The sequence below is a fragment of the Panthera pardus genome, unplaced genomic scaffold, assembly GCF_024362965.1.
Source record: "Panthera pardus isolate Hobbes unplaced genomic scaffold, ASM2436296v1 HiC_scaffold_16, whole genome shotgun sequence".
NCBI lineage: Eukaryota > Metazoa > Chordata > Mammalia > Carnivora > Felidae > Panthera > Panthera pardus.
In genome coordinates this window covers 11649471-11668690 of record NW_026526721.1, presented here as the reverse complement: position 1 = coordinate 11668690, position 19220 = coordinate 11649471, and the positions used below count along the sequence as shown (strand labels likewise).

The 19220-nt window shown below is 43.5% G+C and overlaps 1 protein-coding gene across 1 annotated transcript; it reads right to left on the bottom strand.

Moving 5' to 3' along the window:
* Positions 1-4013: 4013 nt before the first annotated feature.
* DNAJC28 (DnaJ heat shock protein family (Hsp40) member C28) lies at positions 4014-8325 on the bottom strand. Its single transcript, XM_019420234.2, has 2 exons — positions 8053-8325; positions 4014-7146 (listed from the first exon to the last, which is right to left on the bottom strand). Exon 2 carries the CDS (start codon positions 7113-7115, stop codon positions 5955-5957), a length of 1161 nt encoding a protein of 386 aa, XP_019275779.1. The 5' UTR covers positions 7116-7146; positions 8053-8325; the 3' UTR covers positions 4014-5954.
* Positions 8326-19220: the final 10895 nt, after the last annotated feature.

The following is a 19220-nucleotide window of genomic DNA, read 5'->3' as shown; positions in this document are numbered from 1 at the left end:
ACATTTCTTGAGTATAGAAAAGTAGCAAGCAACCTACCAAATTCAGAACTGTAGCAGGATTCTTGCGCAGAGAGTTGTGACACTGAGGCTTTTCTTTCTAGGAAGCAACTTTATTCATGCCAGTGCGGCTCAGTTGCGTTTGTACCCAAAGAACTGAGCCCCGAACTCCATGTGACATAGTTTTTTATATGCTTTTTACTTGTTTCCCATATATGGTAACATACAAATATGTAGTCTGATTAAGTGGTCTCTTGTTACAAGGTCATGAGGGATGTTGTCACGTACGTGTATAACCAGGTTGCCTTGAGGTTTTGGGGTTTTTTTTCTTTCCTTAAGGAGGGGACCCTACCACAGAACCACTCAACATTTTCTTACTTTTTTCTTTTTTTAAAAAGAAAACAGCTTTCACATACGATAAAACTCACTCATTTAAAGTGCACAATTCAGCAGTTCTTAGTGTGTTCACAGAGTTGTGCAACCATTACCACAATTTTCGAATGTTTTTATCACCTCCAAAAGAAACCCATAAACATTAGCAGTCACTCCCCATTTCCCCCAAACTCTACAGCCCTCGTACTTTCTGTCTCTATAGCTTTACTTATCCCGGACCTTTCATATAAATTGAATCATATAATATGGGGTCTTTCTTGACTAACTTCTACATTTTCATTTAACGCCCTCTGCTAGCTGAAGGCATGTCAGAGAACAGTTCAGTGAATTCAGGAAATTGACTGAAACTAGCAAGATCAACTTTGAAATCAATACTCCCCCAAGAGAAGAACAATGGAACATTTTTTTAGCAAACCTTAAAAGTAATAAAAACGTCTGTTTATTCTCTTCGTAGCACAACAATGTACATAATTTGATACTTAGAGTGGAGTGCTCATCATGTGTCAGTAACTGCTATGGATTCTTTACATTGAATATCTCAATGAATTCTCACAAGAAGTGATCATTATGAGTGTTTACACCTGAGTAAGCTGTAGGTCGGTGAGGTTTGATAATTTGCCCAAGATCACACACCTACAAAGTGGCAGGGCTGAGAGTTTAATGGGAGTCCACGTGCCCCCTGTGCCACATCCAACGTATAGTTCCTGGGTATCCCAAAGCCATGAGAGTCTCATGATCTCATCTGTATCAGTCACAGTGCTGAGCTGCAAATGGCCAAAGAAAGTGGCTCAAGGTTGTTTTCAGGAACAGTAACTAAAACAACACTGAAGAACTGACCTGGTGAGGAAAACACCAAAGCTGCTGTGGCCACAACCACGTACTACAAGACAGCCAAGAACTTGACTGTCACTGCTAGCGGCACTGACGTCACTTCTTTGTCCACCTGGCAGCCACTGCCTTCCTGCACCAGCTAAATGGAACGTCTACAGAGAGCCAGCCTCTTTTGTCCTGTGCATCATTCTGAACTCTGTCTCCCAAGGACAGGTCTTGGCAGGGCCTAGGTCACATGCCCACTTCTGAGCATCTTTAAGAAAATGAGGGATCTTCTCTCCTGTCAAGGTCAGCTTCGAAGGTCTGACTTCCTGTGCTAGGAACCACATCCTCCCTAGATGAATGGCACATGCCACCATCAGTACAGGCCATCCGGAGGGTGAGATGTGCACTTGCTTTTGTCTCATTTCTCCACTTTGTGAATTCTTGCTTATGTAAGGCCACCACTCAACGTGGCAAGAGTGGCTATTTATTGCCAAAAAGTGCAACAGCTGTCTACCACATCTTTTAAGCAAATCTCATGGAGAAGCTTGGGGCTCAGCTGGGCAAATCATGAGATAAACTGTGGCTAAGCGGAAAAGTTGAGAGGACATGGCCATGGAACGAGGTTCACCCACAGAGGTGAAACCACAAAGACCATAGAGGCCCAGCTATAAATTCTAAAGCTGAGTCACCACTGGATCATGTGCTTCTTGCTAGAAGGTCCTCAAGGTACACCAGGAAGGACCCTCCCTACAATTTTAGGTCTCTCTTACAACAATGTTAAGCTTACTTGATGCGTGTGTCCTGTTGAGACTCTCAGGTAGGATCTGTCATGTTGGGGGGCTGGGGGACAGTGGCACGTGTCAATCATCTAGGGAAGAGGTGGACCTTCTGAGATGCCAGACCTCTGAAATTGGTCTTGGCAGGAAAGAAAATCCTTTAGTCCTTAATTTCCTAAATCTAGATTTGGGGGAGTAGAGGCATGCTTCGGGTACTTGAGGGTCCTCTCAGACGTGGGAGAATGGTGTGCAGGGCACTGGGCTCAGAGACAAACTGGGGAGGGCCACAGCCCAGGTTATCCTGTCCTGGGAACTGCCTTCCCTCTGCTTATGTCATCCCAAGCCTTGAGGAAATTTGTATTTTGATGTTCCAGTCTGGTCTCAGCTGGGCAAGAAGTATTATGCAACATCTGTGGGTCTGCCCTTCCGCCAGTGCCCCCTGCCTGCAGCCAGGGTGAGTATGAGTATCTGAGTATCTGAGGGTTACATTCAGGGCTGAGGGGTCCATTTGTCCCCCTTAGCTACTGATTCCTGATCATCCAGACGGTGGACTGGTGGATTCCCTTCCAGGACTCCAATAAATGTATGCCGAGTGAACAAAACATTGTTGAAAAGGAAAAGCAACACTTGTAGGAACAGACAAATCGGCATCAGTGGTGCCTGAGAGGTACTGAGGATGTCCCAAATGATGGCTGAGGCCCAGGGATGGGGACCCAAGCAGCCGGCAGCAGAGAAGTATGTCAGAAAGTAGTAGGCCCCAATCATACAAAGTCATGGGGGACTCCCATCTCTGGGAGGACCCCCGCCCTCAAAAGCAGCCACCTGCTGGTGGCTTCATGAGGAAAATGAGTAGTATTGCACGTGTTCTATCAAGGAAGGAAAACTATAGCCCCGAGACACCAAACTAGCCTCAGGCATACAGAACAAGGGCAAAAACCATTTCACACATCTGGGAGCCAAAAGCCCCTGGGATGCGAGGCTCTATCCTCAGGGTGTTGGGCCAGGGTCCTGGTCCTACAGTCTGAAGAAAGGATCGCTGAAAAGGCTTGGAATCAGGCAGAGTCTGGTTTGTGCCTATTAATGAGGTCAGAAATCTCGGTAACTTACTACTACACCTGAAAAGCTGGCAAAGTTAGAAGGTGAAACACGGACAGAAAAGGCCAAGGCTGCATCATGGAGAGAGAAGTGTCACATTACAATTCAACAGGGGTGCCTGGGTGGCTCCAAAGGTTAAGCATGTGACTCTCGATTTCGGCTCAGGTCATACTCTCACGGTTCATGGGTTTGGGTTCCATGCAAACAGCACGGAGCCTGCTTGCGATTCTCTCACTCTCTGCCCCTACCCTTCTCTTTCTCTCAAAATAAAAAAAAAAAAAAAAAAAAAAAAAAAGATTACAATTCAACAAACTCTGATAAACTGGCCAGGATATTTTTTTCTGGTCTGAATTTTAGTTACTTAAATTAGTGAATCTGTTTTTACACCAGCGCATTTGCCTTCGTTACAAGAATAATCTCTGTCACAGTTTTTTATTTTTTATTTATTTATTTTGAGAAAGAGAGAGAGAATCCCAAATAGGTTCTGTACTGTCAGTGCAGACGCTGACACAGGGCTCCATCTTTTGAACCGTGAGATCATGACCTGAGCTGAGATCGAGTCTGACGTTCAACTGATTGAGCCACACAGGTGACCCTCTATCACAGTTTTTATACCATCAATCAAAAAAGTTAAAAAATAGGGGTGCCTGGGTGTCTCCATCGGCTAAGCGTTCAGCCTCAGCTCAGGTCATGATCTCACGGTTCATGAGTTTGAGCCCCATGTTGGGATCTGTGTTGACAGCTCAGAGCCTGGAGCCTGCTTCGGATTCTGTGTCTCCCTCTCTGCTCCTCCCCCACTCATCCGCTGTTTATCTCTCCCTCAAAAATAATAAAACATTAAACAAAATTTTTTTTAAAGTTTTAAAAATATTAATTCAGGTACTCAGCCAAAATTACGGTTATTATTAATTGTTTATATAACAATGAACCATTGGATAATCATTGAAATTAACTTTATTAATCTTACTAATATAGACAATATTTATAAAGTGTCCTGTGCTGAAATTGAGGATTTACTAGAGTTTTCCAGTAACTTTACCATCCGTGATCCAATATTGAAAATGGTTTCCTTTATATAGGTTGCTACAATTCAACTAGGTATCATACATCTAATTCCCATTAACGAAATTCACAGAACCAAAGCCTTCTAAAATGTTTTATAACCATAGTTCTTATTATGTAGCTTTATTTCACACTTTTCACAGTTTTGTTTAGAGTAATGGCATCATTGTAGAAGCCACATAACTCATTTAATAATCAAATATTATACCAATTAATTACCCCATCATGTAAGCAGAAAGTCCTGAAATTTCCTTTTGAAGATATAGTTTGACTTAACTATCACATACTTTACAAAATAACTTGTTCTTGGGGCACCTGGGTGGCCCAGTCGGTTGAGCGTCCGGCTTCGGCTCAGGTCATGATCTCACAGTTTGTGAGTTCGAGCCCCGCGTCGGGCTCTGTGCTGACAGCTCAGAGTCTGGAGCCTGCTTCGGATTCTGTGTCCCCCTCTCTCTCCACCCCACCCCTGCTTGTGTTCTGTCTCTCTCTTTCAAAAATGAATAAACATAACAAAAATTAAAAAAAATAACTTGTTCTTTCAAGATCAGAGTGGCAAGTGCCATTTTTGAACAACATCCATAATACGACACTCTAAATAAGGAAAAAGATCTGTTCAGTTTGACCACCCTCTGTATCCTTCTAGTTGCCCAGTTCTGTGGCTAAAGCAATTACACAAATCTAAAAAAGGCAGATTTTCTGAAAGTGGACAGAACACAATCTCACGAATGTTAATCTTTTTGTCATTCGTCAAAAGTGCAAACTGGCACAAAATCCAGACATCTTTTTGTGTGGGAAAGGGTTCCTAAGACAGGAAATTGGATCCCTAAATTGAGATTCTCATATGGAAAAAGCCTCTGGGGAATCTGATACATGACAAAGACAGGCTTCAGATAGATCTATGTAAACCTAACATTTCAATCTCTGATTAGAGATGAAGCCAGAGTGAAATCTTAAGTTTCTATTGAGCCCAAGGACTTTTTCTTTTTTTTTTTTTTAATCTCCAAAAGGATAGAAAATACACCCAAACTCTTTAAAGTGGCCACTGGAGTTTATTTCTAGAACAGCTATATCAACTATCTTGGCTGATGGATTTCTCTACAGCCAAGAAGTTGGGAAGGAAAAAGCACAACCCAGATAGTGTGTGTGCATGCGTGTGTGTGTGTGTGTGTGTGTTATTCAATACCCACAAGGAAGGTCTTTATATAAAAGGGAGAGTACAGTAACTCCTTTGGGCTAATTTCCTGATCATAACATTTCCATCCATGTAAAGAGGATCCCAAAAGTCTTAGAACAGTTTTAAACTTTAATAACCACAAGGTCTAAATGCAGCAAGCTTGCAAAGAACATTCATCATTTGGAGGTTTGCTTGCCTACATTCCATACTTCCATAGTTTTGTGACTTTTTATAATACTTCTTAGGATTTTTTTTCATTGTTGTTTAAGTAGCTGTGAAGATAGCAACAGCAACTGTCTTTAAGTTACTAGAGCTTAAAAGTGCACTAAGACTTTTGGACTACCCTTTACGATTCCCAGTCTGAGTCCTTGTCCTAATTCGTTTCACCTATGACTGACATTTAAACTCTGAAATGGATTAAATTGTTTTCTTAGGAGTTCTTTTCTTGCAATATCCTCAGAGCAAAGCTGGTTGAACACTTCTCTCAGTTTCTGACAGCTTTCACACTTATACATCACTAGAGATGTGATTAGTTTTGTGAAAACTCAAACTCTTGTGTTGTAGCAATAAATCTCATCCCCTATGTATGACATCAGTACAACTGAAAATGATTTGGGGTAGTATTATGGATATTTAAATGGTCAGATTTTAATAAATTTCCACACATTCATCCAGTTAAAAAAACCTGTCTTGACTCCAGGTATTTTCTCCCCTTCTCCCTGATCAGTGTTGTTTGGGTTTTTATCTGTGACTTCTTTTGTTTTTATAAGGGCTTCATATATTTCCTGGGCTCTGGCAATTTCTTTCTGTGCATCAAAATGGACTTTTTGCCTGCTCAGGAGGGGAACAATTAAATTAAAATCATTAATTCGCTTGTTCAGTTTCCTGATGTTTTCGTGAAACTGCTCACAAACTTGGTTCCACTGTTTCTGTTCAGTTGGTGTCATTGGATTCCCAAGTTTTTTCCTTGACACTAAAATGGCCTCTCTGAGTTGATCGATAGTATCCTTTATTTCCTTTTGCATGAGGATCCATTCTGGTTGGTATCCATTATCTATCAATATTCTGTTCAGGTTGTGAGTCATGGGATCAATATATGAACAGCCAGAAAATTTTTTTAGAGGTTTTCCCTTCCCACTGAGATTGTCAAAGTCTCCTTTTGCCATTGATTCCTGAATGAGATCCTCTACTAAACGCTCAATAGCCTGAGTTATCTTTTGTTCTTTACTCTGTCTTACATCTTTAACAATTACGCTATCAATGAAATACTGGCTTTGTAGTTTCTGCTTCTGATATTCCATCACTTGCTCAGTTGCACGGTCTGCTCTAAATTGCCTATATTGCTTCTCTCGTTGACTGGGACTTCCGAAACCAATACCTTCAAAACTTAAATAATGTCGGTGTTGGGGTGTTTTATATTTGAACTTTTCTTCCTCTTCCTCTGCTTCTTCAACTTTATTCTGTCCGGCATTTGCTTGTGCTACCACGTGGGAAAGCACCTTCCTATAAGCTTCTTCGATCTGTATAAATGTTGCTGAATCCGCTGTACTAGAACCTCCGTCTGGGTGGTATTGCTTGGCAAGCTTATGAAAAGCTTCCCTGACATCATCTGCAGAGCATCCTTCATCCAGATTCAGCAGCCTGTAATAGTCTCTCATCTTCTTTTTGGATTTCTGAGTTGACATCGTTCTATTTCTAATGACACCAAGATATGGAGGCATTTTCATTCGATTCGGTACCATTGAAGCATTTATCAGATGAGATCTTAAGATGTGAGCCATTATGACACACACTGTGTTCATAATTGTACCCAGAGTTCCTCCTAGCAATGATCTACAAACAGACAACAAGGAGTGAAGAAAGTTATATTATCAGCAAATCTCATACTTTCAGCAATCAGGAAGAAATTACAGGTACCATGAAGGGCAGTTCTGTCTAATGCTGCTGCCACATTCTTACACCTGCTATGTTTCTCTTGCGTTAGCAGAGAAATGGAAGTTGAGGATGTTTAGCATTACCATATTGTGATATCATCTGAATTCTACTCACTAACTAATCGCAGAATTTCAGAGCTGGCAAGTTCTTAAGAGATCTAATCCAATCTCCTCATTTTATGGGAAAAGGTAGGCCCAGAAGGTTAAGCAACATAACCAAGTCACACAGCAAGGCGTAAGGAAAATGGGTAGGGTTAGGGCACAATAAGAGGCTTGCTTAATTCTCTGTATTCCTGGCAGATTATAAACTTCATCACCTCCACTATGTCTTTAGTGTATCACTGTCTTCATCATCTCAAGGAGTCTTCTCAGAAGACGTACACACATGAAACGGCACGGCAAAGCATGTACCTCATCTGACACACAGTTGAATAGAATCAAGTGTCCAAAAGCCTTTAAGCTCTATACCTTATCAAGCAGGAGCTGTTTGCTACATGCTAGAAAACCAAGACGAAAGGTGGGCCCTCCTGACATGTTAGCTGCTATTTTTCACACGCATGGTCTAGCAGAAAAGAAAAACTTACACCTAGACAACAGCAACGAAATGCTGGAAGTGGTTGGATTGGAAGTGGGATATTGATGGACAAACGCTACAACTGAGCTTCTAGGGACCCCAATTTTCTGCACAGTTGGGGTCAACGGCTCGGAGAGTTGGTCGAGATGGTAGCGGCCGATCCAACCGTGGCCATTGCGGGGCAGTGGTCAGTCTTGACGCGAAACACGCCCGGCCCCGCCCCCTACTCACCTTCACAGCGGCGGGGAAGGGGCTTAGCGGCTCCCGCCCCCATGCTGCGCCTCTGCGCATGCGTGCGCGGCCTGCCTTTCGTTCCCCTCGGGTCTCGCTGCGGCCCACGGGCGGCCCTGGACTAGACCATCTGCCGGCTTACACTGAGGGGACCACAGAGGGGACGGAGGGCGGAGTCGTACCTAATGGGGCAGAAGTCCTACTTGAACAGGGAACCCAGGAATCTCTCCTAAAATGAACTGTACCCTGTAGGACACAGGCAGGACGTTTCGGAAGGCTCCGCCCCGCCCCCGGGTGATCCGCTCCGCCTCCGCGCCCACCTCCTGCGGGAGGTGGTCCGGCCGACTGGGATTGTGGGAGGTGTAGTTCGCCGCGAAGTGCGGCGCGCTCCGTCCTCCGCCGCGCGGGGGCAGCGAAAATGTGGCGGTGGCCTGAACTGTGGAGAGCAGAGTGGTGAGTGGGGGTTGGGACCCTTGAAGGCGCAGTGGTTCGGGGGCGACAGCCCTTGGTAGTTTGCGTTTGAGAAGGGAAGACGTAGTCGTTTCCCTGTTCAGGACCTGAACAGCCTCTTCTGGGTCTGCAGATGGGGCACCAGCGCCGAGTCGTGAAAGTTGTACCCAGCCCAGAAAGATGTAGCTAACCCAGGCTGGAAACCTAGTCTTTGGGGCGACTGGGTGGCACAGTCGATTAAGCCTAGGACTTTGGCTCAGGTCATGATCTCTCGGTTCGTGGGTTCGAGCCCTGCGGCGGACTCTGTGCTGACAGCTGGGAGCCTGGAGCCTGCTTGGAACGTTGTGTCTCCCTCTCTCTCTGCCCCTCCTCCTTGTGCTTGCGCTCTCTCCCTCCCCCTCTCTCTCTCAAAAATAAATAAACAACAACAACAACAACAGAAACTAAACCTAGTCGTTAATTCAGCAAGTCCCTCCTGAGGAGCTCGCTTAGCCAGGTATTGGTAGGTAGGGGATGAGGGGTGAGGACAGTCCAGGGCGAATTCAAAACAGGGGTCTCCTGGCTTTTAAGCTCATCCACTGTCATGAGGATTTCCTGCTCCCCCTCTTAAATGGGGAGGTAATTTAAAAAAAACAAATAAATAGAAAAAGGCAGAAAATTGGAGAGTCAGACCTGGATTGAAAATCCTTTTTCTTCCACTTGCTTTTCTCTGTGTCTGTTTACTAGTAAAATAAAGGTACCAATAAATGGTAAACGTATGTTTAGCACTTCCTTTTTGCCACCTACTGTGCTAAGTGCTTTATGTATAGTCTCTCTCTCTTTTTTTCTTTAAAGTTCTTGTTTATGCATTTAAGTAATCTGTGCACCCAAACATGGGGCTTGAACTCATGACCCAGAGAGTAAGAGTCACCTGCTGTACTGACTGAGCCAACCAGGTGCCCCTATGTATGGTCTCTTTTAATCCTTACAGCAGCCCTGAGATAAGTGCAGCTATTTTCCTCATTTTACATATGATGAAGTAATAATTGCATCAAACTCACTGAATGTTTGAGAATTACACAATGTATGCAAGTCACTTGGCACAATGCCTGGCAAATTAAGCAATATATTTTATTACGACTATGTCTCCTAAAAGGAGCAGAAATAGGTACTGGCCTCTGTAAGCTTTTGAATTATAGATAATATAATAATTTGTTACCTTTCATGTAGTTGCACTGAAAAATATTTAAATATTGATGCAGAGGGATTTCCGTATAAGCAAACAATGAACATAAAGAGTTCCTGGGGCATTGGGACACCTGGGTGGCTCAGTCAGTTAAGCGTCCTACTTTGGCTTAGTTCATGATCCCACGGTTCGTGGGTTCGAGCCCCCCGCGTTAGACTCTGTGCTGACAGCTCAGAGCCCGGAGCCTGCTTCGGATTCTGTGTCTTTCTCTCTCTCTGCCCCTCTCCCGCTCATGATCTGTCTCTCAAAAATAAATAAACATTAAAAAAAAATTTTTAAGAGTTCCTGGGGCACCTGGGTGTCTCAGTGCGTTGAGCGTCTGACTTGGGCTCAGGTCATGATCTCACTGTTTGTGAGTTCAAGACCCGCATCAGGCTCTGTGCTGACAGCTCAGAGCCTGGAGTCTCCTCCAGAATCTCTGTCTCCCTCTCTCTCTGCCCTTCCCTGCTTGCACTCTTGTCTTCTCTCTCTCTCTCTCTCTCAAAAATGAGTAAACATTAAAAAAAATTTTTTTAAAGTTCCTGTTTCTACAAGTGTTAACTTTCTAGCAACATCTTAAACAGCATAAAAAGGGAAAAAAGCATAAACACAGCTTTAAAAACTACTCGCATTTGTAGAGTACTTTGCATTTTTCAAAACATTTATCGCAAGTCTCATTTTGATGTTTGCATTTTAGAAGTTACTGTACTTTAGCATCAAATAGTTAAGTAACTTTTGTAAGTTACTAGAACCTTAAGTCCATTTCTGTCTTTCAAGAGGGTCAGTTTCATAGTGTGATTCTGTGCTTGTAGAAGGTGAATTGAAGTTGACTGAGTTATCCATTAGGAACACTTTGCAGCTGCAAAATGCAAACTAGCTAACTGACCTGGGGAATTATTTTTCTCATGTGTAAGAAATGTGGAGGTAGGCAGTTTTCTGGTATTGGTTCATCTACAAAGAGTTGCCACATTTGCTTTACCATTCTCTCTCTTTCTCCAAATATATACTTTTTTTCCTAAATCATTTGAAAGCATTTGAAAATTATATAATTCAATACTTTACCGAGTATTGAGCATTCATTTCCTCAAAACAACATTTCCTTACATTACCATAGCACTGTTATCAATTTGGCAGATTTAATATAGATATGATATTTAATGTAGTTACTATTCCACTTTCAGCAATTGCCCTCATGATGTCCCTCAGAGCAACACATACACTTTGAAGTCAGCAGGTCAAATGAGTAATAAACCAGAGCTTTCTTGTTCAGTTTAGGTATGGGCAGAAAGAGTCAACCATTTGAAAATATGGTTCTTTTCCTGTTAAAAAGATGGCTCCCTACTCTGCAGTCAGTATTCCTAGCGATTATAAGGTGTGGTCAAAAGATCAAATTCAGGGGGCGCCTGGGTGGCTTGGTCCGTTAAGCGTCCGACTTCGGCTCAGGTCATGATCTCACGGTCCGTGAGTTCGAGCCCCGCGTCGGGCTCCGTGCTGACCGCTCAGAGCCTGGAGCCTGTTTCAGATTCTGTGTCTCCCTCTCTCTCTGCCCCTCCCCTGTTCATGCTCTGTCTCTCTCTGTCTCAAAAATAAATAAACGTTAAAAAAAAAAATTAAAAAAAAAAGATCAAATTCAGAATCTGATCCAAACACACAAATTGACTAGCTTTTTTTTTTTAAGATTTTATTTTATTTTACTTATTATTTTTTTTAGTGGGCTCCACCCCCAATATGGGGCTCAAACTCATGACTTCTGCGATCAAAAGTTGCATGCTCTACTGACTGAACCAGCTAGGTGCTGTTTAAAGATTTAATTTTTTAAAAATATTCTCTATACCCAATGTGGGGCTTGAACTCACAACCCTGAGATCAAGAGTCACATGCTCTTCTGAAAGGCTCCCTTGACTGGCATTTTTTTTAAAGTTTATTTGAGAGAGAGAGCAGCATGAGTAGGGGGGGCAGGCGGTGCGGAGAGAGGGGGATAGAGAGAATCCCAAGCAGGCTCCATGCCATCAGCAGATGGACCCTGACTTAGGGCTCGATCCCATGAACTGTGAGATCATGACCTGAGCCAAAATCAAGAGTCAGATGCTTAACTGACTGAGCCACCCAGGCACCCTTGACTGGCATTTTTAATGTGATGGTCCTGTTACCTTGCTTAATTAAACTATAGACTTATTTATAATTTTTTAATGTTTATTTTTGACAGAGAGCAAGAGAACGTGCAAAGGAGGGGCAGAGAGGGGGGACAGGGAATCTGAAGCAGGCTCTGCATTTACAGCCCCCCAGTGCACGGCTCGAACCCACGAACCATGAGGTCATGTGTCATGACCTGAGCTGAAGTCGGATGTTCAACTGACTGAGCCATGCAGGCGCCCCTGAACTATAGACTTTTAAAAACACGTTCATTGTTAAAAACACATATAACGTTGTTAACCATTTTAAGGTTATATCATGATTAAAATCAACATGCTTCAACCTCTGTCATTTTCCACAAAATACAATTATTATCTCATGTTTGTCAGCTAAGATGTAGTATAATCTTACATAAAGACCGGTTTTATTTATTTATGTAATTATTATCTTTTTTAATGATTACTTTTAAGAGAGAGCATGTGAGAGTGGGGGAGTGGGAGAGAGAGAGGGAGTCAGAGAATCTGAAGCAGGTTCTGTGCTGCTGGCAAAGCCCGATGTGGGGCTTGAACCCATGAATTGTGAGATCATGACCTGAGCCGAAGTCAGATGCTCAACCGACTGAGCCACCCTGGCGCCCAAAGGACTGGTTTTAAATGAATGTATGTTGGATTCGATGTCCGTGCATTTCCTCGTTTAGAACATCTTTTTTCATGATTCTGTTCTTTCACAATATAGTTGAGCATTTTAAAAACAAATGTCCCAGGGCACCTGGATGCCTCAGTCGGTGAAGTGTCCGACTTTGGCTCAGGTCATGATCTCCCGGTTCGTGGATTTGAGCCCCACGTTGGGCTCTGTGCTGACAGCTCAGAGCCTGGAGCCTGCTTCCGATTCTGTGTCTCCCTCTCTCTCTGCCCCTCCCCCACTCACGCTTCGTTTTCTCTGTCTCTCAAAAATAAATAAATGTTAAAAAAAAAATTAATTACATATACAGAGGAGAGCAGACAGCAAGAATTTAGTTGGCACACCAAAACCTAATCATTAATTGTACTGCCAAGTGGGTAGAAAATAGAGTGATATTTTTCAAAGTTATTAAAAACCGGATTTCCTTACATTATAGTTATATTAAATATTCACTGAGCTCCTGTGGGAGGCGGGGCGCTACAACAGAGGCCTCTTCTCTCTGTTCTCTCAGATGGGTTTTTTTTTTTTCCTTCTCTTTTGTTTGCTAGTTCCATGAGAACTGCAAAGAGGTCGATGTCTTGCCAGCAAGTTGCCATAGTAACCAAAAATCACACTTCCCTCAAGATTGATTTATGGTTCAGTCTGCATCCTAAAACCTCAGGTCCAATGATGTTTGCGGATGGTAACGTCTGGAGCTACAGTTCCTAGAACCACCATGAAGATGCCTTCCTCTCCAGGTGCCATCATTTGTTTGATGTAGAGTGCCAGCTTTTTTTTTTTTTTTTGAGTTTATTTATTTATTTTGAGAGAAGGTAAGCATGGCTGTGTGCGTGCGCTCGTGGGGGAAGGCCAGAGAAAGAGGGAGAGAGAGAGAGAGAGAGAGAATCCCAAGCAGGCTCTGCATTGTCAGCACAGAGCCTGATGTGGGGCTCGAACCCACAAACCATGAGATCATGACCTGAGCTGAAATCAAGAGTCAGATGCTTAATCGACTGAGCCACCGGGCGCCCCTAGAGTGTCAGCTTTTAAAGAAAGAAGGCAGTGGGGTAACTTACGTAATGTGACAACACTCTACAGTCTGGGAGGGGGATGCGGTGAGGGAAAGGTACTGTGGAAAAGAGAAGATTCGCATTCTTTTGGGTATTTCCTCCTTTTTCCTCTTCCCAGCTAGGAAAACCACTTGTCAGGGTCTCCTGTGTGGGCCACATGCGGGGGCTGTGGCACTTTGCTCATGGTAAACTGCCCTCCACCACCCCGGATGTCTGATTTTCATTTTTGGTGTGGAATTCATGTGATGAATTCTTGTTACTTGAGCCTGAATCACCTGCGTTCAGTGCGGATCTACAGCACTCTCTGTTCCTTGGAATTCTGAATATTGCGCATACCTGCCGCTAACCACAGGCCAGGAGTGGGGAAAACAGATGCGCACCTGCCGTCTGGGAACCAGCGTTTGAATTGGTTCTAACCCGTCTTGCATTTACTCAGCGTGTTTAGTGAAATCCCTGCTTTACAGCAGAGGTACCATGTGCTTTTCTCGCCCCTCGGAATTTGTTTCCAGCTTCATTGAGGTAGAATTGACAAAGAAAAATTGTATATTTTTAAGGTGTACAATTTGATACTCTGATATAGGTATATATGGTGACATAATCACCACCCTCAAGCTAATTAATCAAGTTAATTAACATATCCATCACCTCACATAGTTACCTTCTTTTTTTTTTTGATGAAAACACTTGAGATCTACTCCCCTAGCAAATTTCAGGTATGCAATACAGAATTGTTCACTACAGTCAGTCTAGGTGTTTCGATAAGTTAAAAAGACCAGTACGTGGAGCGTTTGCCTCCTTTCATGCTTACCAGTTGTCAAAGATTTGAGCAACAAGACTCTAATAAACACATTAAAACTGTCACACAACACTATTTGCTAGAGAATCATTCAAGATGCTTTATAGAAAGAATAGGTTTTAAAGCAAATCTGATTCCTAAACAGCTTTGTCATGGGATGTAAGGCTGCTTCCATTCAAAAAGCTCACTCTCTGGGATGTCCCTGAGTGACCTTTTCATCTTAGGGCTTGTCCAGAGACATCTCAGGCTCTGGCGAGGTGATGCTGGCTCATTTGGTCCGTGCTGTTCTCAGAAATGAGCATGTAAATCCAGTTTGTTACCCAAACTCCTTTTTGAAGATGCCTTTCTTGATTAAATAAATAACATTTCTTGTATTAAATGAAATTGAAGAATCATATAATTTCTGTTCCTTACTTGACAGCGAGGTTGTGGGGGATATCCACAGTGAGTGAGTGGTTCTGTCCTTCTTCTTAGGAAATACATGTTGAAATATTTATGGATAAAGGGATATGATGTCTGCAAATTACTCTCCAATGATTTAGGAATAAACACATGTACAGAGCAAGGGAGAAAGAGAGCAAACAATAAGCCACATGGACTGAAATGTTCGTTGGAGAAAATGGGTAAGGTTTATTTGGAGGGTTTTTGTATTTTTGCAACTGTTCTATAAGTGTTAGTCATTTTTAATTCTTTAAAAAGAATGTATTTGTGGGGTGCCTGGGTGGCTCAGTCGGTTGAGTGTTTGACTCTTGATCTCGGCTCAGGTCATGATCTCATGGCCGTGGGATTGAACCCTGCCGTGGGGTCTGTGCTGACGGTGGGGAGCCTGCTTGGAATTCCCCCCCTCTCCCTCTGCCCCTCATTTGTGCGCATGAGCACATGCTTTTGGTCTCTCTCAAATAAATTAAAAAAAAAAAAAAAAAAAAGTAAGTGAGCAATCAGGTCGTGGAAAGACGTGGAAGAACCTGAAATGCACATTGTTAAGTGACAAACGCCAATCTGAAAAGGTTACATATTCTATGATTCCAACTATATAAACCTATAGAAATAGTTTTAAGAGATCAGCGGATTAAAAAAAACAGGCAAATGACTCGAATAGACATTTCTCCAAAGAAGGTGTACAAGTGGCCAACAGGTCACTTGTATGCAGGGAAGCTCAACACCACTGATCGTTAGGGAAATGCAAATCAAAACCACAGTGAGACAGCATAACACATCCACGAGGGTGGCTGCTATCAGACAAAACAAAACAGAAAATAACAAGTGATGGTGAAGATGTGGAGAAACAGAAACCCTAGTGAAAATATAAAAAGGTGGAGGCATTTTTGATTGTCGCAACTGGGAATTGTTCCTGGCACCTAGTGGTTGGAGGCCGCGGATGCTACTCAACATTTCACAAGACAAGGATTATCTGGCAAAGAATTCTCTGGCCCAGAATGTCACTAGTGCTATTTCAGGGGCCCTGCTGTGGACTATTCTTTCTCTCCTTTCTCCTTTCCACGTATTTCTCCCTAGATCTATTACGGTTCAGACAAGGAAGAGCAGGATGTTGGAATAAAAGAGACCATGGAAATCTAATCTTAGCCTTCTGAAAGAGAAAACGGTGACATGCCCAAGGCCACATGGTTTGTGGCAGATTTTTCTGCCAGTCTAAATCTGCAGATGGTCGAAATCTGCAGATTCAATCTGCACAGTTAGTGCAGAACTTTTTCTATAGCCCTCCCTATCCAGAGGGCAAACATGATTACGTGCTACAAGAGGGAAAGAAAGTGCTAGAGTATTTGCATGTTGGCTTGGCGTATAGCTTTCTAAAATAACAATCTCAGGGGCACCTGGGTGGCTCAGTCAGTTAAGTGTCCAACTCTCAGTTTCGGCTTAGGTCATGATCTCGCGGTTTCGTGGGTTTGAGCCCCGAGTATGGACTCTGCTGGCAGCAGGGAGCCTGCTGGGGATTTTCTCTCTTTCCCTCTCTCTCTCTGCTCCTCCCCTGCTCATGCTGTCTCTGTGTCTCTCAAAATAAATAAAGTAAAAAAATAAAATAAGATAACAATTTTAGTTTCAGGAGGAATTGGTTTCAAAATGTAGTCAGCTCCAGAACTCTGTTAAGTCATTATTAGATTTTAAGTTAAAATAGGGCCATTGGGGGGTGCCCTCTAATGCAATCTGATTGTTGTCCTTGTAAGAGGAGGAAATCTGGATACGCAAAGGGACACCGGGAATGCATGTGTGCAAAGGAAAGACTATGTGAGGACACAGTGAGAAGGCGGCCTCAGAAACCCTGATCTTGAACTTCCAGCCTCCAGAACCTCAAGAGAGTAAAGCCCCAGTCTGTGGCATTTTGTTACAGCAGCCTAAGCTGACTAACATACGGGCCTGTAGGATCCTCATACGTTGGTTCAGTGGACTCCAGGAATTTGTGTTCTCCAAACTGTTTCCTCCCAGATGGAAAACTCTAAAAGCAAGTAGAGGCTTAAGTGCCCTCAGTTCCCTGTTGCTGGATGCCCGTGTCCTGCAGGTTGAGCTTTGGGCCGCTGCGACCTCTTCCTTACCTCCTCCACCCGGGGCTGTCATCCCACCTTGGATGTTGGCATTTTGGCGGGGCACACTTGGGCCCCCAGAGCCTCCCGTGCCAGGGAACAGATTTAAGGTGCTGGGCTCTCTGGCTTGCCGAAAGGTGCGTGATGGGGTGGTGGTAGCTATTTCTCTCTACTTGGCCTCGAAGAGAAAAGAGCCAGAAGCTCGATCCCTGCTCCTGGAGACACCCTTCTCCTAGGCTGGAGGTGTCCCTCTCTCCTGGGCCCCCAACTGCACTGTTTGTTCATTTTCAGGCTCCTTTGCGGACCTCTCGCTTGATTGCTAAGGGTGCTAGGGCTGCGGAGCTCTGTGAGTTCTGTGTTTTGATTCCCTAAATTGTCTACACACTCAGTTGCAGGCCTGAGCTTGGTCTCTAAGCTGATGACTAAGGTGTGAAGTCCCACCGGCCTCTGAAGGATAGTCCCTCATTTTGTAAAAGAAAGGCACACCTTGCCGGTGTCCTGAATCTTACTAGGGTGCTGTAAACACCCTCAGGGCACCAAAGGCACACTTGAAAAGGCTGATTTGAGGGAAAAAAAGGAAAAGGCCGGGGTGCCTGGGCGGCTCAGTTGGTTAAGCATCCGACTTCCGCTCAGGTCACGATCTCATGGCTTTGTGGGTTCAAGCCCCCGTTCAGGCTCTGTGCTGACAGATTGGAGCCTGGATCCTGCTCCGAATTCTGTGTCTCCCTCTCTCTCTCTCTGCCTCTCCTCCACTCATGCTCTGTCTCTGTCTCTCTCTCTCAAAAATAAACATTAAAAAAAAATGAAGAAAAGGCTGATTTGCTGTGGATGTTAAGAAAGCAAAATAAATCCTTTATAAAACTGGAAGGTTTTCAATACTTGGCTTTCAACAAAAGTGAAGGAGGACTTAATAGCTTTGTCACCTGAATATTTAATTTGAAATAATTTTTGGAGGGGCGCCAGGGTGGCTCAGTGGATTAAATGACTTTGGCTCAGGTCACAATCTCACGGTTCGTGAGTTAGAGCCCTGCGTCAGGCTCTGTGCTGACAGCTCAGGGCCTGGAGCCCGAAGCTTGCTTCAGATTCTGTGTCTCTCTCTCTGCCCCTCCCCGACTTGCGCTGTCTCTCTCTCTCTCTCTCTCTCCTTCAAAAAAAAGTAAACAGTAAAAAAATTAAAAAGTAAAATGATTTTAGTGATCTTGTTTTGTTTTTGCATCTAACAGAAGCAGTCAAGGGATTGAGTGATATTGCTATAACAAAACTAATTTTTCCTGTAAATGTTTGGAGTTTAGTAGTACAGAACAATTTTCAATGCAGTCTGGGGGTGCCTGGGTGGCTTAGTCGGTTAAGCGTCTGACTCTGATTTTGGCTAAGGTCATGATCTCACAGTTAGTGGGATCAAACCCTGAGTCAGCTCTGGGCTGACAGCACGGAGCCCGCTCGGGATTCTCTCCCTCCCTCTCTCTCTCTGCCCCTCCCTTGCTATCGCGCATGTGCGCTCACTCGCTCTCTCTCAAAATAAATAAACTTAAAGAAAATAAAATACAGTTAGACTCTGAGTGTCCACAAATACTTCAATTCATGAAACTTTTTTTTTAATTTATTTTTTTAAATGTTTAGTTTTGAGAGAGACAGAGAGAGGTGGGGGAAGGAGCAGAGAGACAGGGAGACAGACGATCCAAAGTGGAGCTCTTTGCTGAGAGCAGACAGCCCGACGCGGGGCTTCAGCTCACAAACCAGGAGATCATGACCTGAGCCGAAGTTGGACGCTTAACTGACGGAGCCACCCAGGTGCCCAGTTCCTGAACCTTTTTAAAAAAATGAAATCGATTGGGAATATTGAAATCTTCATGCCTTTATTGCAATGCTCAGAATACAGGTGGGGCTCAGGAGTTAGCATTTGTAGTAAGTATACTCCCAAGAATTACCAGGTTAACAGATGGGGGATTGAGGATTAGGATTGTGGTTCAGATAGACAGTCTTTAATACGATATCTGTCACAAAGCATGGATGTCTTATCTGATTTCATTGAAGTGACTTCATATTTTGAATGGGAAGTATTTTAAATGTGTGATGTATTGTATAACATCAGATTAAATGTAATCTTGATGTATTTCCAAAACTGAATTAATAAGTTGTATCTTTGTTTTGAGAAACTGTTTTATGGGGATATAATTCATATGCCACACAATTCACCCATTTAAACTGTACATTTCAGTGGCTTAAAATATGCCCATGGGGTCATGCAACCATCTCCACAATCAATTCTAGAACATTCTCATTACCTAACAGAAACCTTGCACCCTTTAGACATCACC

Excerpts from the sequence above, each read along its gene's own strand:
- DNAJC28 (XM_019420234.2), bottom strand. The coding sequence starts at position 7,115 with ATGAACACAGTGTGTGTCATAATGGCTCACATCTTAAGATCTCATCTG.